The 22982-nt window shown below is 41.0% G+C and overlaps 1 protein-coding gene across 4 annotated transcripts in view; it reads left to right on the top strand.

Annotated features, from left to right (window-relative positions):
- ARID1B (AT-rich interaction domain 1B) overlaps positions 1 to 22982 on the top strand; it is a 325115-nt gene that overhangs the window by 213072 nt on the left and 89061 nt on the right. For all 4 annotated transcript variants that reach the window (XM_083856435.1, XM_083856437.1, XM_083856436.1 and 1 more), the window contains one exon: positions 13377 to 13620. In XM_083856435.1, coding sequence (XP_083712561.1) covers positions 13377 to 13620 — 244 coding nt within the window. The remainder of the gene's footprint in view (positions 1 to 13376; positions 13621 to 22982) is intronic.

Below are 22982 nucleotides of genomic sequence, written 5' to 3'. Positions count from 1 at the left end.
TAATTGCAACATGTCTACTATGTAAATGTTTTTAAAATATTAATAGAAAAAAGTGAGCAAAGGGAAGAGGCTAGAAATAGAGCAGCATCTCCATTTCTGTGCTTGCAGAAGGGACTGCAGCCTGCCCCGTGCCCTGGCAGCACCTTGCCTACAGATCAGGAGAGACTGAGGAACTGACCAGCTGGAAACTCTTGTCCTTTCCTCCAGCTCCTTGCACTTCCAGCAGCTCTTTCCTCTCCAGGAGTGTGGAGCCAAAAGCATGCCCTTGCTGGTGTGCAGAAAGAAAGCCACTTCCCTGGCACCTTGGGTGCTCTGTCTGGCAGGAGCTGGTTTAGGGCCAGCCGTTAGCCGAGTGGCTCCATGCGTTCCTGCTGGCAGAGGGAGAGGGGTCTGCTGCCCTCCTGTCACAGTGGGCTGTGGGCAGAGGGCACACACAGCATGGCTGGCAGCCCCCTGCCCAAGGTACAAACCCTGCCTCAGCACTGAGGCCAGAGGGAGTGGGCTGGCAGCCTCTAAAAGTTAAACAGGGAGATTTTTCATTCACAAGGGCTGTTCCAGCAGTTCCTGGTGTTGATAATGATGAATGGTGTGTAATGAAGGGCTGCACAGCTCGGGGAAACAGTTCTCTGAACATGGCTTTTCTGCTGTAGAGCATCAGGACTAGCAACCCGACTTCTTCTGACAGCAGGTGATGGGATAGAAAGCGAACTGGAAGGAAAATTGCTTTCCCAGGTTTCTCACAGAAAGCATGCAAGGCACGGGGGTTTTTGCTTGTCGGTCATAGAGTTTGCTTTTGAAGGTGAGGATCTGAGTTTACAGTAACAATAACATTGGTCAGATTTTAGCCAACTGGAAAGATAGATCATTTATAAACATGATCATTTAATGTACTGGTACACTGGTGTTCAGTACAATTCACAGGAGGGTGCAGTATTGGGGGGGGGGGGGGGGGGTTGGCAGGTGAGTAATTACATTCTCTACCAGCTATCTTGTGTTGGAAGGAATGGTGACCAAGAAGTGTTTTTCCCATTTCCAGGAATGGTGACCAAGAAGTGTTTTTCCCATTGCCAGGCATCCCCTGTAGGACATAAGGCCTGTTATTTTGTTTGCATTTTATTTATTGGCAGTGTTTTCAAGGCTGTGAACCTTAGAGCTTTATTAACATCTTATTCCAAGGTAGTAAGTTAGTAAGTAGAAAATTAAAACTCTTTAGAGATAGCATTGCTTATCTCCTGATTTCCCCTAATATTCTGAAAAGCACTATATCTGCAGCTCGAAATCAGCATGCACTACATGATAGTGTTAATATGTTTCAAAAGCGTCTAGTTTTACACAGCTTACTTTTCACTCATCTATATAGGTATGAATATTGGTAAATCTGGGTATGTGTATGGAAGATAGGAGATGTTTTGACTTGGCTGTTTGTTAACCTCTGACAGGTGATGAAGAATCAACACTTGCAGTCTTAAGAACTTTAATTTCCGTTTTTTTGCACATTTGTACCCCCAGAGTTACTGGTTCTGCCCCCTCTCTGTTGCAAAATTCAGTAAGAAAATTAACACTAAATGTCACTTTATAATTGCAATAATGATCACACAGCTGTGCTTTCCTAGTTGTATAATGCACGTCAGGATCAGTTTAGGAGCTCAGCCTCATTTCCTGGCCAGATGTAATTCTGGTGACCATTATTACAGTAGTGAGGCTCTCCTCATTCATTATGGCCATGGTCTGAGGGAGGCCTGCACGGCATCACGGAGGCAGCATGGAAGGGTGTTGCAGCTCTGGCTTAGCTGAGTGTAAGGTTTTGCCAGTGTGGGATGTGTACGGATAGAGCAGCTGCAGACAGCACAGCCGGCTCAAGTACATGTGCTCCTGTGTGCGTAAAAAAACCCAACATAATAAGAAATAACTTAGGTGTGCCTTTCTTTCTAATGAAATGTTGTCTTTATTTATGAGCATGTGAAATTCTGAGGAGGAGCTCTTACACTTAAATGAACCTGTGAGCAGCCCATAGAAAAGCAAGTGCCTGCAGCGCTAATAATGAGAACTGACAAGGCGATCCTGCTGTGTTTATTTATGACCTTCTGCCTTTGTTAGCTCTTGTGAGAAATTCCTCTCTAACCATAACAATATTGCTGGAGCTTGGCACTGCACTGAGGAATCCTACGGTGCCCCGAGGCCGCCCACTGGCACGGGTACAGCTCGCAACAGATTGGCACGGTTGTTGAAATTTTCATATGTTTTCCCTTTATTTATTTTTTTACTTATTTCATGAGGCTGTTTCTTCCTTTGGTACATTTGTTTGTTCTGACAAGCATCCTTCCGAAGTATTTTGAGACTTTGCAAAGATCTAACTTACTGATTTGCTTTTTTTTCCTCTTTTTTGGGGGTCTGTCTAATGAATAACTTAGAAGTTGAAATGAGCTGTGGCTTGATAGTTCCACCAGGTAGATCTTAAAAGTTGTGATATAGGTTGAGGTCTTTTTAAAGACTGCAGTGTATAAACACTGGCCCCATTTGTAGGCTTCAGCATAAAAGACTGTGAACAGGGAACTGGGACAGGAACTCAGGCAAAACTGCTGCAAAGCAGTAATGACCTTAGAAGCCATGCAGCAAAACTTTCCTAAGGTTAAGAGCCATGTTCTTCTCAAGCTGTAGCACTTACAAACCATGCCTTGATACAGATGGCCTTTTCTCGTCTTTTCTCTTTCTTTTCTCTTTGGGGATGGACTCCCCAAAAGCCTTCTTGGCCCAGCTTCCTAAGCTGTGTTGCAAAGCTTAGACAGGCTTGGAGGATGGAGAATCAGCACTAGGTAGGGCTGCACCTGAAGGTCTGGCAGGGCTGAAGTCTCTACTTCCTCTTGCAAGGACCAGGAAGCCGCCATTGACTAGAGCTGCAGTTTTTTGGCTTCTCATGGGGGAAGAGGAGCAGCAAGAGAGAGGAGCAAAGGATCACTGCTGTACAAGATTGTGGGAAACCCTCGTTCAAATCAGCTTTCAGCTTCAGTTCTTTCTTCTTCCACCACTGTCATTTTACCTCACATGTTTTATCACACTATTCATGAATACTCTCAGAATTCAGTGCAACAAGAGTACAGATCAATGGGGAAAGGAGTTACCTTTTATTGTATTTACAAATATTTTATACAAGTGGCTTCCAAGTGCGCTGTGGCACTGCAGTGGTGCTTGCTGGAGGGAGCTGCAGCAGGGACATAGCCTGGCAGGAAAATTTTGGAAGGACAACCTGCTATGTGCTTTATCTAAAACATGTCAGGGCTCCCTATCCTCTCTATCATAAGAAAAAGCTGCAACATTGAAGCATGCTCAGGCACACAAAACCCTCAAAATTCCCCATGGATGTTTTTTGTTTGTATGATATATTAATTAAAGAATAGTAGTTGTTGATCTGTTGGGGTTTTTTTGGTAGATTGGACAGTACACAAGTGTTTAACACTTCCGTACCAACGTGTCCTTGTGTCTCGTCATTTACTGGATTTCAGGAATGCACCTGAAATTATCAACCTATTGGAGTTTAGTTTAGTTCACTCAGCAATCACGACATCTCTGGCATTATCTTAGCCTTGAGATACCTCTTCCCATGCCAAAATGGTGCTTAGCAGTAGATGGGGAAAGATATTGGTCTTTCAGAATTTTTTATTAATGCCCAGTTGAAGTGCTACAAGTTATGCTTCCTACTTGGCTAGTAAAGGCATTATTTCAAAAAGAAAGGTGAAGCCGACACTTTTCTAGAATTGCAAAAAAGCCTTTTGAAATTTATGTAGAGGTTTCTGAGACTTGAGTTTTACATAAGTTTGTTAAAGCTGTATCATCTCAAAATACCACATTCCTTGGCTGCTTAATTATTTAGCATGCCCAACAAGCACTGAATCACTGCAAAGAAATGTGAATTCCAGAACTTGGAGTGTTGTGGAAACCTTGTTCTAGCAGGCATGTGTGAGAAACAATCTGAAAGTTTATTTTCTGCATTTTTTACTGTCTTGGCTTTCATTTTCCAACCTTTTCCCAGGTTACCAGAGAATGTAAATGTGGGAGGGGTTGAGTGAACAGCTCTTGAAGAGTAATTGGTTTTGCTGCTGTGGTCCACAGACCTCAGAAAGAAGTAAACAGTTTGTATGTGTGGCTGGGGGTGAGGAACAAAGCAGAAGCAGAGTGATCACAGCCCCATGTGTTTGTGCTCTACTGATGGTCAAACTACACTCCTGAGTCTCATTGGGTTCAGTAAAAATGAAGAGAAAAAGGAACAAGGATGAGAGGTTCTTGCATGAGGATGAGACAATGAGCCTGAAGTGGCAAATTAGGCTGAATTTACTGAAGTAAACCTTATAACACTCATTTCTGCCCGTTACCCCAGTATAGCGCTGCATATACAGTATTTTAAATAAGACTTAATTCATTAATTAATATTGTTCTCTGAGGGAAGTCACTTTATTCAGTTCCTTAAAAAGGAAGTCTTTATAACATTTATCAGTCTTTTTGATGTATATATTTTTCTCCTCCTTTCTGCTTCTGATTCAAGAGTAAGAGATGGAAAGTTAACAGAGCACCTGTGTTTTTGAAGTTTCAGATGTGTCTGGGGCTTATTTACCATCTCATTGAATTGTATTTGGTTACAGGGTGTTGTGGGAGAGAGAAGAAAGAGACGCAGTATGATGCATGCACAAGCCCTAAGCTAATGAAAAACTATGTTTTGTAGATCCTTATTCCCACGGTAACCTGCTGGGACAGACTTTTTTATCAATCCATAACTCTACAAAGGGCATTAATATGAAAAAAAAAAAAAAAAAAAAAGGAAAATAGGCAAGTGCTGTAGATCAAGAGTTTTTAAACCTTGGGCATACAGGTGTATAGGTTCAATCAGTTGTTTAAGCCCTTTATCGTGCTCTGTGCATAGGTGGCCTTGGGCTGTCAGAACAGCTCACTTGTTATCAACTTGCCTAATTTACTGTGGCATGGCAATATCTGCTTTCAGTGATCAGTGGGCAGTTGGACCAACACTTTATTCTCTCAACTGCAGTCTCCAAATCAGACAGTATTGTAGGTCCAAACTTATAAGCCCAGTTAATGTCTTCTTGATGCCACATGGGATAGTCTGAGAAGCACATGTAGAAAGATGGTAATTAATAGTTGCAAAATAGGTGTGTTGTGACTCAGGGTGTGTCTGTAGTAAACAGTAAGGTATCTTCAGCCACATGAGGTTGTGTGGTCATGTTCAAAGGGCTTCTCCTACGTGAGGTGTCCTGTACAGACCAGCCGAGAATCTCTGCACTGCAGTCTCGTGGGTGTAGTGCAGGTGAGGCATGGTGTGAATTTTACCACATTACATGTTACGGTGTTCTGAAGTTTTGTTTGTTCCTTTCTGCTGGAGCCACACCTGCGCAATATCAGGTTTCCAAACATATAGTCTCAAAGATAGATGATCTGTGTCTGACTACATGTGCTGCAAGTTTCCAAAGTACAATAGCCAGAGTAAATGGAATAAAGGGAGTAAGCAATACTTTCTAATGCATATTGCTGCTGCTCTTGCTGAAATGTTTGGTCTCTTTCAGATCGACTGACCCATATGTTCTATTAATAATGTCTAATTCTTTCTCATATGCCTTTGCTCAAATCCATGTTTGTCTCCCTTGTGATTTGGTACTCCTTCCTTACTTGTTCTGATTTCTTTCTACATCAGCTGTGAAAGTAGAATAAGCAGGTAATGGGCGGAGGACTAGCAGCCACATGGTGTTTTCCCTATGGCTTTTTAATGCTGAATTCAGCATGTCCAGAAGCTCAGGAAGGAAAGTAGTAGTCTGGGCTGGGGAGCAGGGTGGTTGTGCAGTGTCCTTTCAGGTTAAAAATCAAGAAGGCATCACTAAGCTTGGTGCATAGAGGGAGAAGGATAGCGATCCCCAAAAGAATAAGCTCCAGAGAGATTTTGGATCAGTACATGTTTTGCTTAATTCAGCTTCCTCTGTTTTATCCTGCCAGTTTAGTCTGTCTTCTCCGTGTGGCGGCAGTTGTAGGCTGCATGATCTAGAAAATGGTTGTAATCCAAAGAGATGCAGAAAAGGGAAGTTGCTATGTCTCACCTCACTGCTCTTTATATGAAAAACCTTTTAGGTTTAACAGAAGGGATTTCATGTTTGGGAGTGGTTAAGTTTGGTACTATGCATGGGAAGTAGTTTGAATAAACTAAATTTTATTAGATTGCTGTTATGCAAACACAACTTTTCTTCCTCCTTCATAGGGACCATTTGTTGTGGTTTTCATTGATTTGGTTGTTTTAAAGGTTGATGATTTATTGATGGTAAATGACTGATGCTGTAGCTACAAGAGTTGTTAGATGGGAATTTTTCTTTGCTAAAGTACTAAAGAAACAAATGACTCCTAAGGGTTCATGGCTTTTTTATTTTTAAATTTTATTTCCAGAAATTCTACATGCTAAGCATTCTGCTTCAGAGATAAACAGGAGAGTTCCTATCTTGAGAGATGCTGTGTTATTGTTTTTCTGTTTTGGAGATACACTGTTTATTTTCAATATTAAAAAGTATCCTTGTCAGGCTGTGTGTCCTACGCTTTACAGTCCTTGTTAGACTTTGTCAATTTGCTTTGATGGCACATGGGTCATTAGTATTTATGGTTCCATACACGGGAGTCGGTGTTTATAAACCAGTGACTTTTTTTGTGCTGTTGGGTCACCTGATGCAGCTGCAGACCCGCAGTGAGGAGCTCTCGGCACAGGCAGGGAGGGCTGGCTGGTGGGGCCTTCATCTGGTCCCTCATCAGTTTTGGATTTCTAGCTGCCCTAAGTTGATTTTGGTGTAAAGCTTCTATCTGGACAAGCAAATAAGATCCCATTGTGGATCATTTTAGACACAGAAATGTGATTGTAACCATTCTAGCAACTTCTTCTCATCCCATGTCTGACAGATACAGGCGAGTCGTGTTCCATTCTTGGACTCCTATGCCCTAGGTCAACAAGCTTTATTTTTAGGTAAGGTTGTCTTACAAATACAGATCCTTTGCAATAAAAAATTACTCTTTCTTTGGATGAACAGTCATTTGCTTAGCAATTAGGTAGTAATCTGTGATCTGAATCTGTTTTTCCAAGTCTGGTTTTTGTAGATAATTTCTTGAAGACTGCTCTAATTCCAGGATCTCATAGATTGAAAAGACATCAGGCACTGCATTATTTGATAGCACTACTTCTTGGTTGCTTGAGTGAGTATAGGGCTTTTGGGAAAAAGATTTTTGCATCCTCAGGGACTTTCCTGTAAAACTTCTCAGAGAAAGTACTTGATACTGATCAGAGAGAGTACTTGCAACACAGTTCAGCAACCAAGTTATTTTGAGAAGCATGTGAGGTCCACAGAATGAAGGGAATGTGTTTCCCCAGCAAGGGGTGCTTTGTTTAAGTTTAGTGCAAGACACTGGCGTTTTTATCATATATTTAGAATTCCCTTCCTTTAGAATATTGCATGAATAGTTTATTACATAGAGGTTAAAGTTAAAACTCTGGTTAAAAATGCTGAAACATATAGTAAGTGGAATTAAATAAAAAAGTACCTCTGCCTAGCTATTGTCAAAGTTTGTGTTTGTCTTGCAAGTGAAACAAGGCCTCTCTACAGTAGTGTGTTCTGAGTAGAGTTGTGCCTGTCAATAGAAATCAAGCTTTTTCCTCAGGGAGGTGTTTGTATTAGAAGTGGTCTTCTCTACTTTTCCTGCTTCAGACCTTGATTTAAGATTCAGAGAATGCACCTTTTTTTCCCACAGAATTAATTTCAGTAAGGCAAGTAAAAGGGATTTTGGCAGAAATGTAATGGCAGCCCTGCTGTCTGGTAAACAATTTTTAAAGGACGTGCATTAGGTACATTTTTTGCACTTAGATGAGGGTCCTTATGCAGCTGGCATGGAAGGAAGATACCCATGTTGGGGGTAGCAGCCTTTGAAAAGAAAAGAATTTTCCACGTGGTCCCAGTGATTGCTGCGCCCGTGCGTTTTTCCAGTTGCGTAGGCACGGGGAGGCTGTTAGCTCGCTCGCTGCCTCCACAATGTGACCAGCAGGGCCTTTGGAAGACTTCTTGAAACATGCTATTATAGGCTGCTTTCTGATGAAAAGAGGTCTTACAAATATCTTGAAATTTAAACAGAGATATTGTGGGTTTTCCTTTTGTGTGCCTATGTGTGTTTGTCAGCCAAATCATTTGTTCAAAGTTAATCTCAATTACAGAGCATATTGTTCATAATCCCCCATGGCTCCAAAACAATAGCAGAGTGTATGTCTGTTTGAATATATATTTACATACTTACATGTGAAATATGTTTGCTTGTATATATAATTTTGCCTCTAAAGTGGTGATTCATGTTAAAGAGATGGATATTTTATGCAGGATCCTGTCTTTTGAGCGGCACCATCCTAAGGAAATACTGCAGGAAGGCCTGAATGGAATAAGCAGGCTTTGATCCTGCAGCCAGTCAGTTGATGCAGTTCCCTACATGTAGCGCTGGGATTCATCCCAGTACAATGGATGGTAGGGTAGAGTCTGGGGGGTTCAGTTTCTTGGAGACAGAAAGGTTTTGTGTGTCTTTAATTTTGATATCTACAGAATACCTCTGCTTTTCTTCTACTCCCTGAGCATAAAGGAACTGGTAGGCAATAGTTGGAAAATTTAAATAAACCACAGGTTTTATGTGCTCTGCATAATCCCCGCAAGAGAGCCCCAAACTGCAGTAACTTCTTAGAGAACTTAGGCTGTGATGTAGTGGCGTAGGGACTCTGTTAGCAAGGTGCCCCACATTTTCTTCTTCTGCTGATTTCCTTTTTCAACTGTAAGCATTTAGCAAGGGATTCCCCATAAAATCTTTCTCTGTGTGTGTGCTGAGACATTGCTAAGCAAAGCTTGCAACTGCACAAAGTATTTGCAGTGTAAATTTTTGCTCCTTGGTGAATGCTGTAATCCTGTCACACTTGGTGGGTAGGATTGTAGTGGTATTGCTGAGCTACTGTAGTTCCCCTGTTGCTGTTTACTGGATCTAGGTGTGTTCCTCGAGTAAGTTAATGTTATTATACTATATATGGGTGTTTGTGGAGATTTTCTTCCTGTGGTCTCTTTGTAGCTTTGGGTTTCTTGGCTCTGGATAAACAGTTTCCTTCCTTCTGCCCCTTGCTGCCCACATTGCAGTAGTAAAATGGTGTGCTGTTTCAAGTGTCTCTCCTGTCACCCTGATAAGATCATGCCACCAGGAAGGCATAACATTATAATCCCAAGCACAATGTGATCCTGTTCATTTCAGCTCTTGTTCTTGTCAAACGGACAAGAAAAAAGGTCATGCATAGGTGGAAGGTGAGGCTAGAACTGGAGATAGTTGAAGATAAAACACTTAGCTAAAAGAGAAATCCTGCATGGGGACATTTCAGTTTGTAATCAAGGTATTATGTAGGAATGAACTTTGAAAGGTGGTTAGGATGTCCTGAATAATACAGGACATAAAGCTGACATAGAGAATACAGAATTGTAATACAGATTTGTGATGGGAGGGAGGAAATACTTTGTCCTTCATTTTTTCTTAGATTTGATGTCAGATTTGAAAATATAGTCCTAACAATACCATAGGTAGGAATAATGAGATTGCTCTACAAGAAACAGATCTGTAAGACACACAAGACTACTGGTAATTCTAAACGTGCTAGATTTTACTGGAAGAAATGAGTGCTTTCCAGAAAAAGCCTCTGAAAAGAGGCAAAATTTAAGGCATGCCTTAGGGTATGGGGACTTCAGGCCCTTAAAAGAATTCCAGCAATTACCTAACCTGACAACTTTCCAACAAGATAAATGGAAGCACTGTAGCTTGAAGGTGCCTTGGTTTGAATGAGATGCAGTAAGTAAGGTCTCTCTGTTCTTTACAGGCATCATAGATCTGATACTACTTATAAAAGAAGAATAGAGTTGGTGCCCTGCTGACTAAATTGTCCTCTAGAGGAGTATTAGTTACAGAGCTTCTTTGTTAACTAGGCTGTATGCTTAAACCTCTGTGAATTTCTCCTATTAGCAGGCTTCCTAATAGCTTTACATGTAGATATACTAAGTAAATGCATGTGTATCCATGTAATTTATGTGTATAATGTGTATGATGTTTTATATATAAATAAATGTTTGTGTTGTGGAATTTCCACAACTTCACTACTTGTTCTGTTAAAATGAGGTAAAAGCAAACATTAAATGCTGATAATAGGAGAACGGAAAGTCAAGGTCTGGTCTTTCTGTCCAGGTGCTTCACATAAAATCTATCTTCTCTTTAATCTCCTAATTAGCTTTTTTAGTTAAGAGAAGTGTTTCTAAAACCTCTTTATGCTGCAAGTTTCCCAGTTGCTTCCCTGCTCAGGCTTTCCACCTTAGAAGACTAGGTAAGGCCTCAAAGTGTATGTTAAAACAAAAACAAAACAAAAACAAAAAACAAAAACAACAAAAAACCCAAACAAACAAAAAATTTTTAAAAAAATAAAATACAACCTACCCCCCTACACACACACAAACGAATTGAAAAACCCAAACCACCCTGTACAGAACAGCTGATACTTCTCATTTTAGTTCACTTGAAGAGAATGTAGGAGATTGTGTGGCACAACCCAGACTTCTAGATAGGTAGTAATCTTTTGTGCCTTCCTGAGATCAACCTTCTTCTCAGTTTTCTTCATGTGTCTGAGGAGTGAACACTGTTATTGCATCCTCAGCAGATACATTGATTGTGAAGTTCCCCCCTCCTGGGAGAAAATCCCAGTGGTTACACTGAGTGCCTGTGGGGAGGGCAAGCCCTGCAGGTGTGCTGTGCCTGCCAGGCTGCTCTCTCAGCCTGCACTGCATGGGGGTGGCATGGCTTCACTATTAAAATAGGCTGGCGTCATGCAAGCTTTTCCCTTCCTTTTCCACATTGGTGAAAGAGTTTCATCGGGTGGGTGAAGAAATTCCTGGAAAGCAGGCAGTTGAGAAAATGCTTGAGACTCATCAGTTGTTCTGCTCTTGTGGAAAGCTGGAGAAATCGATGTGACCTGATGGGAAAAGTGAACTTCAGTCCCATCCCAAAGTTTTGCCATAGCCTGTGAACAGCAGATAATTTCATCAAGGACAGTGCTAATTACTTCATAGCTTTTCCATTATCCTGGCAATTTTTTTTTCAAGTATTTTGGTTTGCCAACACAAGTGAAAGCTTTACTCCACACACCCTTTTAAAATCTTTGTTATTCTAAACGTAAACTCGTGTGCTTTCTATATCTTCTGTCAGTTGTGTGCCTATCTGGTTTTTTACACTGAATTTATATTCCTTTAGAATAGGCTCTATTCTGCTACATTCAGTTTTCAGAGGTTTATTATATGCTTTTCAGCAGCATTTGTTTTATCAGCACTTCCTGCAGCATTTGTTACACATGACGACAGCAGCGATTTGATTCCATTTAGAAGAATACCATATTATGTATGGAAAAGCAGTAATTGCTTACCTGTTTGCCAAATACATTCTACTATGAAAAATAACTAGTGTTGCACTATGCAGTACCAAGCAGTGTTATTTCTTGTTTACATTTTCTACAGTTGATAGTTCCAAAAAAGAAACAATGAAAATAGTTTATTGCCCACTTTGTAATTAAATTTCCATTTGTACAGATTTGGGAGTCTACTCTTGAGTGAATGCAGCATCCACACGTAGACTGATGTTTTAGCCTTAATTTTTGCTTTTCGTGTGCTTAATGAAATACAGGTACAATTTCATGCTTGTCAGAAAAAGCAAAATTTAATTGTGGTAAGAGTTGTTCTTGAAGTGTTTGTGGGAACTCGTTGGAGATGAGGTCCACAAGATGCCCTGCAGAGCACTAAGTCAGGTGGTTTGTATTCACTACCCTTATGCACAAAGAGGAATAACACGTAGCATTCTGCGTGGCTTCTAGTGAGTGTTAGCAGTGCTTCAACTGTTAATCCTCCCCTGCCTGTGCCTTAGAAGACTGACCATGTCTGTCTGTAAGGGGAACCTGGCTGTGACCCTCCCTTGTAATGGCAGTAGTCATCATTGGGAAGGGCTCTAAGTAGACCACATGAATTTTGTCTGTGTTCTGTGGCTTCTAAAAAACTTCATTTTTTGTTATGAAAATTAGGCAGCACTAAGGCTTTGCTTCCTGAGCTCTTTGCTCAGGCAGAACCCAGTTCTTTTTGTGCTATTCGGACAAGGATCCTGCTGTCTGTGGTGCAACCACTTGCATGAGCCAAACAAATGAAGTCAGGATCAGCCAAAGTAATGCACTCTGTCATCCCAGTTATTTCAAGTCTCAGAGGTCATTTAATGACCTGATCTATATGTGAGGTAGCCCCATGCCACTTTCTTGAGCTTTAATTTGCAAGTAGAAATAGTAACCTAGAAATATAGAAACATGCTCCTCGTGGCCTGCCAATAGCTACAGAAGTACAGCAATATTGGCACCTTTTGGTTTGCATGAGGTTTTTCTGTGATGCTTAGGAATTAACATTTTTCCTGACAGTTGGGGAGCATGTGCTTGCTTTGTCACAGCTTTTTTGGTTTTTCATATCTGATCTTAAAATTATTTAAAACCCCTAATTACTCCCACAGATTCAAAGACCAGTATAACTTTTGTGTTACAGCTTGAGGGAATATGTCCAGCAGTACATAGTTAGAATTCAGATATACTGTGACCTACAGAGGAAAATTCTCATTGAAAATGCAGCAGTTACAAGCCGAAATAGAGTAACTGTTTAGCAGTGTGTTCAGGTGAAATTGAAGAGAAACTGTGAGCTGTACATTGGTATTTGAGGGAAGTGGAGAAGCAGCAGTCCTTGTTCCTTGGTGGCCAGCAGATCCAGTGCTGCTTCTGGAGGCAGGACCTCTTCTCATCTCCTTTCTGCAAGGGAGTGTTACTGGGCTGTATATTGTACACTCTTCTCTCGTGGTAATGGTTTAGAGTGAAGTGTATAAGCTGTGATTGTAATGGTAGCAAACCCCAAAATTAAATACTGTGTGAAAGTGAAACTGATGTATCATTTTCATTAGTTTTGGTATACTCATGCAGAATTTGTGGGATTAATTTTGAAAGCTTAATCTAGATGGAAAAGGTTAAATTCAATGCTGAATGAATTTGGTTCCAATTCATTTGTTGCCCTTGCTTGTTCTTTTTCTTAAAAGAATTAGAGATTAAGCAGAGAATTGTGTATACCATCCTTGTTTTCTGCCATCATTTAACTACATCTTAAAGGCAACCTCTCAGTTATCCACTGCATTAAGTAAACAAATGGATTTCTTGCCATGCCAGCTCTTGAGTCCTGTGGGCTGAGTGTCCGTGCAAGCACTTATGTTCGTTTTTCCTTTTTGCTCAGGATTTATCTGGATCCATTGACGACTTGCCGACTGGAACTGAAGCCACCCTCAGCTCAGCTGTTAGTGCATCAGGCTCTACCAGCAGCCAGGGGGAGCAGAGCAACCCTGCACAGTCTCCGTTTTCCCCTCATGCTTCTCCACATCTCTCTGGCATCCCTGGGGGCCCATCGCCTTCCCCTGTAGGCTCACCTGTTGGAAGCAACCAGTCAAGATCTGGTCCCATTTCTCCAGCGAGTATTCCAGGTAAGTTTGTCCTAACAAACAAAATTAAACCAATTGGTAGGTTTATTAAATACAAAAATAAATACTCCTGTATTCTGAACTAATTTATTTTCTGAGAATCCTGCATTTTCAGGGCCTTTTTCTGAAAAAAATGCATCCTTAGAGCAGGAGTAAATTCAATCTAAACTTCAGCTGCCAAGCCCTCAGAATGCTCAAAATGCTGAACTTGACTCCACATAGACGTTTGATAAATGTCTCTACCACTAACCAATGCAAATACTTAATTGTAGTTTTTGTATTTGGTTTGTGTGTCATCACATACTTCTCTCAATTATTTACAGTCCTTTTTTGTTCTGGCTGTGTATTTTTGTTGGGTTTGGCTCTTGAGCTTGAATGATGGTTACAGACATGCAGGATGAGCCAGAGATTTTCTGTCTCTGTATTGTGGCAATGTAATTTTGGACATGAATACAGAATATTGTATGAGATATTCCTTAATATTTGCAAAGATTAACAAGTTACTAGGGATTCAGCCCCACCAGTAGTAATTGGAATACCAGTGGAAGGCTTGCCACTTGCTCTCTTGTGCAATTTAGAGTATGACACACAGTCATGTATATTCAGAAATTTGTGGAAATCTGTTAAGAATAGCCAGAAGAAAAAATGGCATACGTTAATTTCAGTTCTTAGCTTACCTTATCCCCACCCATCTGGCATGTTACTTACTCCAGGGGGTCAGGCAGCAATTTATATTTAGTATTTCAGGTGAGTTTATTCTCTTTCTGATGCTCAATGTTTTTTATTATCTTCTGGCATTTTGAATACTAGGGGAATTCCTAAGAGTAGGAGAGTGCTGACATTACCCAAGGGATAACATCAGTTGCTGACAAAACCACAAAATAATAAACACGGAGCTCAGTTAAAAGAAACAAAAGCAGAGGTGCCTTTTTGTTAAGTGATTTGAGTGCTGCTGTAAACCAAATGCTGGTTAAAATTCAGAGGGTAGCGTGTGTTTCGGTACTTGATACAAAGGTATCTGTGTAAAATGTTCCTGCCTGTTTGTCTGCAGAGGTTAAACTAGATAAGCAGAGGGAAGCAAGCTCAGTGCACACAGGAATGTTTAGTACTAAATGTGGCCTGAGCATGTTGAGCCCTGATGCTGCGTGCATGCCCTGCAGTTATTTCTTCCCTTTCCAGCCGCTCTGACTGGCAGCACATGCTCAGGTGGAGCAGGAATAGTGGGGACACAGTATTTGCATTGTATGCAGTGTGGTAGCTTTGTATATCCAAGGTTGTTTTCCCAATATTTGGTGTAGGAATCCATCTCTCTTGTTGAGTGAAGGCAGATAGTCCACCTGGCTGGAAAGGTAACATTTTGCCACAGTCAGATTCAGGCGAGTGAATGGATTGGCATTTTAGCAGCCTGATTGCTGAATAGGGAAAAAATGTCATGACACTGAAAATAGCTTTGCTGTAGCCATGATATGTAAGGATGAGCATAAGTGTGTAGGGGGAGAGTAATAACTTTTATGAAACCACCTGATCCCCATGGGGTAAAAATAGAAGGGATATGGGCTCAGAGGTCAGGGTCAGAGTCACTTCATCACTTCAGATGAGCCCCAAAAGCTCGTTTTTATAACTCACCTCGTGAAAAAGCATTGTCACTACATACAAACTGTGCCACCATTTTGCACGATGGTTTTCTGGTCTGCTGCAGTAACACAAAAGCAATTCTTTCTCAGGAAGGATTTTTATGAATGGTGCTAAATCAAAATCACCCTCCACGGTTTCCCTGTTATAGGCAAGCTTCTGGTCTCTGTAGCACTTGTTAAAGGTGAACTCCCAGGCTTGAGCTAAGGCAGTGGTCTCCAGAGGGCAGCTGGGCAGCTGCAGTAGCATTGCTGCTGCTGCTGCTTCTTTCTCGAGCTACAAAAAACAGGAGCAAGGCTGCTATTTAAAGTCCTGTGCTAGAGAGATGCTGCGGGGTGCTGGGGCTTTCAAGCCATATGAATTAGACTGTGCTTTCACCTAAGTGTGTGCGCACCATTGTTCCTCATTACAAGGGCTTCGGTAGCTTTTATCATCGGCTGGGTTCGTGAGACCCTAAGAAAAAGTAACACAGAGCTTGTTTGCATTTCTGTGGCTGTTTGCAGCAGTCAGGTTGTAGACCTTTTTAAACATAGATTGTGTACTACAGCACCTTGCCTTTAATAATTTTGTTCTCTGCTATTTTCTTCTGCGTTCTAACCCTACCCTTGTTTGTTCTGACCTCATTCCTCTCCTATTACCTCCTGCGATGTTGTGCCACAGTTTCTCAATGTGACATAGATTGGCTCTTTCAATCATTCTCTCTCCAGCAAGTCATTGTAAAATGAGCAGCTGTTGTGTTGCTGATAGCTATGGCTAGGGAAAGCCAAAATGTTGCAGGGGGTTCTTGGTGGGAAGACCATTAAAATAAAGGTGTTGCTTTCCCAGGGTTTACTGGAAGAGAAGCATCCTTTTCCCAATGGCTCCTTCCTTGCAACAAAATTGAAAACTAATTTAACATCAGAAGGGCAGACAAACGAACAGCCCCCTGTTAAATCTCCCAAATGGCTGATTCTCTTGCACTGCCTGTTTAAGCTGTCTCTGCACCCCTCCGTCAGCCTGCCACCCCGCATTGCTTTCTGCTGCACACCACAAATTTCACAGAACAGCCTGGCACAGGCTGCACTGACATTGGCACGTCCCTAGCTCAGTGGGCATTTCCTTCCTGTGCTCTCTGAAATACTGGATGGATATTTTGTGTGGTAAGTGGCACATGCATATACAGCCTTTGTTTCCATTCACATTACCAGAATAAACCAGGCAGATTAACTCCTAAGAGCAGAAAAAGCAACTTGGATGGATTTTGTTCAGAAAGGTAGTTTTCTCTCAAAATCAGAAGACTTCTTGTTCAGATGCATATTCATTACAGGGCTGAAATCCTACTCTTCTATGATTTCTAGTGCTTCAAAATGACATTATGATTTCCTATTAAGTAGCTAATTATTCTGTTTTGCTAGAAATCCTGATCTCTTTATTTTGTAGTCATCTTTATAATTAGGGTACATATTCTTCCAAAGAATGAGATGTGATGCCCTGCACTGCTTTGGGTCTTGAACTGTGCCTGATTCAACCCTAAACCATTAGTGGAAGCTGACACAGCACGTATCAAAATGCACTGCTGTTGCCAGAAGATTTAGTGGCTGTTAATTTCACTTTTCTCTTTTTTTTCCCCCCTTTTCTTCCTGTTCTAACAGTTCCAGTTTACTAACAAAGCAAAAATGTAAATAAGCTAGACTCCCCTTTCTCCCCCCATCCCCAATTTTGATCTCACTGGCCAAAGGCTTTTGTCAGCTCTTTCTCCCTTGCGGTGTAAGCAGCAAAATTTTTTTAATATTAAGAGTTCTGTGAAAGATTGCTGATAGGCCAGGAATCCCTTAACCCATGATGGACAAGCAGATTTTGTACAAGTTAATAGACTGTATTATTTTTAAACCCCTACAGCAATTTTTATCTATATAGAAGAGAAGGGTATGCTATGCTAATAATGAGTAGCAAATGCTGCCTTAAGTAATATGTGATTTTTTTTTTTACGTAGATCAGTATTTTGACTTGTGCTTTTAAGACATTCCGTGTACTTTCTGAAGAAACAAGTTTATTTTCACTCTGCTAAGCATCAACTACATTGTTGTTTTGAAAAACAATTGTTTTCTTCTGTCACTGAGGAGCTTGTATACAGATGAAGTTACAATTTTCAGAAAGAAATCCATTTGTGGATACTCTGGCTTAGGAGTGTTATTGCCAGTCTTCTTAATTTATGCTAACCAGTCCCCTGATTAAAAATACCCCAAATTTTAATTGCGAAAATTGTGTAAATCAATGGATGTAATCCATTCAGTGTTAAACTCTACTCTCTGCAAACCTGGAGGTCTTCCACACCTGTATTGATCAGGTAGCTGGCTTGAATTCCAGGATCCATCAGAATTACAGCATTACAGCCAACACTCCAGGCAAAAAAAGAGGAGCAAGAGGGAAATGGGATACCCAGTTGGAACAGTCACAGGAAATCTTGTCTTGGTGTGCATGTTAGTCAGTGTGTATGTGACTAAAATACTGCGAGAAGAAAAACATGAGCAGTAGTCTATCACAGTCCAAAGGAACATTGCACTGCAAGAATCTGAATAGGAAGGATACTTTTTTTCATGCCTTATAAAAGAGAAGCCTACCAGTTGAACCAGCTTCCAGAAGATACTACAGTAAAACAATAATTTTACTTTAGATCTTGTTTTGAAAAAGAATTTGGAAATATCTTTTCCTTGGGATTGGGCTATTTTACATACTTACCCTGTGTACCACCACTATTTTTACGTTATATGGCATGGACCTCTTTTAAGCATTATTTGAGGGAGAGAAGACTACCATATGAAAGTGATAAACACTGTTTAGTGATCTTTGTGGGTGACATGGACAGTGGGGTCAAGTGCACCCCCAGCGAGTTTGCCAACGACACAAAGCTGTGCAGTTGTCACACGGAGGGAAGGGATGGCACCCACAGGGACCTGGGCAGGCTCATGAAGTTCATTAAGGCCAAGTGCAGTGTCGAGCATCTGGGTCAGGACAATCCCAACAGATACAGACTGGGCAGAGAATGGATTGAGAGCAGCCCTGAGGAGAAGGACTTGGGGATGTTGGTGGAGAAGCTCAGCAAGACTTGTCAACGTGTGCTTGCAGCCCAGAGAGCCAACCTTTTTGCATCAAAACCAGCTTGGCCAGCAGGAGGGTGAGGGAAGGGATTCTGCCCCTCTGCTCTGCTCTGGTGAGACCCTACCTGAAGTTCTGCATCCAGCTCTGGGGTCCTCAACACAAGCAGAAACTAAGTTGGAGTGGGCCCAGGGAAGGGCCACGAAGGTGATGAGAGAGCTGGAGCATCTCTTCTAGAAGACAGCTTGAGAGAACTGAGGGTGTTCAGCCTGAAGAAGAGAAGGCTCTGGGGAGACCTTATGGCAGGCAGCCTTCCAGCACTTACAGGTGGCTTACAGGAAGGCTGGAGAGGAACTTTTTAAAAGGACATGAGTAATAGATCAAGGGGGAATGGGTTTAAACTGAAAGGAGGTTTATATTGGATATTGGGAAGAAGTTCTTCACTGTAAGCGTAGTGAGGCACTGGAACAGGTTGCCCAGAAAATCTGTCAGTGCCCCATCCCTAGAAGTGTTCCAGGCCAGGTTGGATGAGGCTTTGAGCAACCTGGTCTAGTGGAAGGTGTCCCTGCCCATGACAGGGGGGAGGAGGGTTGGAACCAGACGAACTTTAAGATCTCTTCCAACCCAAACAAATGTATGAATCTATGAATTTGTAATACTGTGCTTTTCGTTGAAGTTTTAAATACCCTAAAGTAAGTGCATAACAAGAGGGGATTATATCCTTGTAAAATGGATATGATCCCCCTGTCTAGAAAGATTATTTTAACACATCTATCAATGTTTCTCCCTTGGCTTCTCCGGAGGCAAAAATCTTGCAACAGCTTGTTGCAAGGAAGATGCATGCTGTTCATTGGCATCGGGACCAGAAAAAAGCCAAAACACAAAATGCCATTGACGTAGCTATGTTCTTAATCACTTCTAGTGCATAAAATATCTAATCAGCAGTTTTGTAAATCTAGAATGCTAACGAATAAAATATGTGAATGTTTCACATTGTAATAGTTTAAACCCCTTTCCTTTGAATGGTTTGAACAACATTTAGAGTGTTTCTGTCTTTTCAAAGGATGAAGAAATAAGCAAATTGTAAAGCACTCTAGCTCAAGGCATTGCTTCTAGCACAGGGAGTGTTTAGCCTGTGATACCTATTAGAATTCAGCCCAGGTCACAACTGATGAATAATCTGTTGTTTCAAGGCTTCACAAAATAACTAAATAGTCTCAATCAGGTTTCATGAGGAGAGCCTATGCTACAAAAGGCACTATAAAAACTCCTGTCATAATTGCCATGTTGCCAGAGATCAGGGAGGTGTCCTTCTCTGCAGAGGTGGTCTTTCAGAACAGGTGCAGGAGATGAAAAGAGACAGAGACACACTGTTCAAGTTCCTCCTGTTCAGTTTTTGTGATGACAGAGGGTTTCATATTCCACCAGCATCAAACTTCTGGTTTTTATTGGCCCAAAGTTAAGCTGATAGAAAAACAGTAAATCACAAAAAAAGGATGCCCTGGGTGGTTGTTTTTTATGAGTAGTTTATGGGGTTTAGTTTTAAATGGTTTCAGTTGTTTAATATCTGGTATGTCAGCGTTTATATTTCACAGTCACACATTGCAGTTTTAGTTTTTAATTGCTGTGTTAAGCCAGGGCCAAACATTTCTGCCCTATGGACTGAACACCCTGAAGGGTCCAGCACTGAGAGTTGTCCAGCACCCTCCACAGATGGCCAGATCAGTGGTGTTCACATCCTCATAGCTGTGCTCTGCCCCATATCTGGTTTGTCCTCTTTGCTGACTCCTGCCAGGCCTGTTTCCACCATCCTGGCAATGGCTGAGCAGCCAGCATGGTGGGGCATCTGCTGCTGCGGACACTGTGGCAGCACACGTACACAGGCCACTTCTTGTAGCTCTGTGAGTCACTGCTAGCACCCTGCTGGTACAAATCCATCTAGAGTACGAGGGCTGTTGAAATCCAATTAACATATTTGCATAATTATGCATGTGCTCTGCTTCATGTAACAAAATTCAAATATACATAACCACAGCGGCCAAGATCTGACAGGTATGTTTGTTGTTAGTTTTAGATGCATGTTTAAGGCCATCCTTGGACAATTATTGTTTACATTTGATCATTAACCTGTGCATTTCTTTGTAACTTTACTTCTCAAGTCGCTTATGTTTTTGTCAAATTTAAAGTGGTGTGTGTTTGGTTTTGTATGTTTGGGAGGTTTTATTCTGTCATTATTTGGCTACACAAATGTAGATTGTCTCTCTTTCTTTGTGTTGGCAAATAGGGCATTAATTTGCGTTTTATAATAAATTAAAAGGTTGTCTCCCACTCCCTTGTCCCTTGCAATACTAAGCAGTGATTGATGAGCAAATGGGAAAAGTCTCTCACGTCTGCATCAGTGTGTTTTTGTTGTTGTTGACAGATGGTTGTTATACCTAGATAAAATAGAGCATAAATGTCATAAGGTGTTTGGTTTCTGTCATGGGATAGGCTGCTGCAGTTTTCAGTTTTTCAGTGGACTATGTATCACTGCCATGAGAGATATTTAAAGTGGCCTTCATGCTTCATAGTTAGTGTCAGACTTGACTAGACAGATACGTGGTGTGTCCCTCCTTAGAAGGAGTCTGAACAGTTGCAAATATGGCTTGAATTAATTCTGTGCCTCAAAAGAAGAACATTTTCACTATCTCCAGATAATAATTTTTTAAAAAATTAATGAAAAGCAAGATATCCTTTCTCCTCCTTAGAGACAAAATTCATGCAGCTTGAACTGTGACTTGAAAGATTTGAACAGCCCTTTGACAGCATCGCTCTGTAGGTAGATAGGGAAGTCAAATTGCAAAGTGGATTTTTAGAAAGCAAACACAAAAGAACAATTCACTCTATCGGCAAGCTTTTCTGTTTGTTCCCTATCTTCAGATAACAGTGGACTCAAATTATTGTGATGTGTTGATTGATTACAGCCGTTAAGTTTCTTCGTAATCAGTTTCATCACTTATTCTCAATTCACGCTTGCACCTTTGATTTCTCTTCCACAACAGGGTGATGTGGGTTGTCGTTGACTAATGAAGAACAGAATTGGTTTCGGCGTGAGACAAACGGAATGCCGACACCAATCCCAAAATGCATTAATCTTTAATAATCCACATCTGCATGTTTATAAATGATATAACCAGGAGTTGCTAATGTTAATACTCCCCCTTCCAAACAGAAGCTGACATAGGAGTTGGTGTTTGCAAACTGCATGAGAGGCACGTGGCCGTGCGTGGTGCGTGTGACCTTGTGGAGGGAGCTCGCCAGATGAAAGTTCTCGGTTGATTAAAAATACATGAAGAATTGCTTCGCTTCCGCACTGGTCTTTGGAGCTTATCGTTGTCGGGCAAGATGAAATATGGCATGATAGATCTTGTCTTCTAGGGAGATCAGACCCACCAAATGGTTTTTGGAAGCAGGTTTGCCTCAAGGTGCTTTTATCCTTTATGCATTCAGCTTGCCCTTTTCTCCCTCATCCCTGAGAATTGCTGAGACCAGGGCTGTGTAATATGCAATATAACACAATAAGAAAAACTAGATTAGCTGAGGGTTTGTTCCTTTTGAGGGTAGTATTAGTGAGAGCACATACATTTTGCTACTAAAACGCTCTTTAATCAGAGACAGTGATCTAGTATGAGGAGTAGCAGGCAGGACTAGCTAAATAGCTTATTGCCACGTAGTGCTGCTCCAATTTCCCTGCTTGCTAGACTTGAGAGAGCTGGGAGGAGCAGGGAGAACTCAAACTCCATTGTTGATGGTCTTCCAAGTTAATGCTGCCTGATTCTGAGAAATTCTTAAACTTACCTGGATTAAGGGAAAAGAAATATGGATAAGAAACAGCCATTTCACATCACATTCACCCTTTCTTTTTTATCTTGCATGTTTTCACACTGCAGATATCATAAATGAAAATTGAGATATCATAAATGAAAATTGATCTGTGGTTTGGTTAAAATTTGGCAATGTTAAAGTTAGGAGTTAAGGTTTTTATTAGGTGGCAAATTTTGGAAATGTATGTCTGCTACATCTGTTGTGCTTCTCAGGTGCTTGAATGCAGGTGACACAATGAGGAACAGCTTAAGAGAAAAAAATCTCCTCCTAGTTATAAATACAGTCTAGAGAATGAGCAGTGATAATGAAAAATTCTTCCTTTTGGAACTTGGTTTAAATCCCTAAATAGAATTCTGAGGTTTTAAGTTTCAGGTGTGTGGCAGGGTAGGTTTCATTTCTGGAAGGAAGAAATGATCGAAATATAAGAAAGAAATACTACCCTCTCCTTTGTTAGGAGCTTTTAGATATTTAGCACTTGCATCAATTACAGTTTATATTCTGTTTAATTGACATTTTATAAAATTTTTGAGAATGTTTTTTCTCTAGCTGAAGTGTATGCTTTTTGCATTACATGTAATTACTACAAACATATAATGATGTGTCCTAAGTAATTACAGATTACTAAATCCATGCTACCCTTTACAATCTTTTACTTCAGTCCAAATGCAAGCAAAACTACCATTTTTATGGAAGGATTAAAAGGACAGATTGAAAAATCACAGTATGACTACAGAGTCTGGATCATTCCCTAAAGAATATAGGCACTTTTCTCAAAAATATAAGAAAATACAATT

The sequence above is a fragment of the Zosterops lateralis genome (genome assembly GCF_965231275.1).
Source record: "Zosterops lateralis genome assembly, chromosome: 3".
Taxonomy (NCBI): Eukaryota; Metazoa; Chordata; class Aves; order Passeriformes; family Zosteropidae; genus Zosterops; species Zosterops lateralis.
Note: the sequence above shows the minus strand (reverse complement) of the source record. Positions and strands in the feature narration are given on the sequence as shown.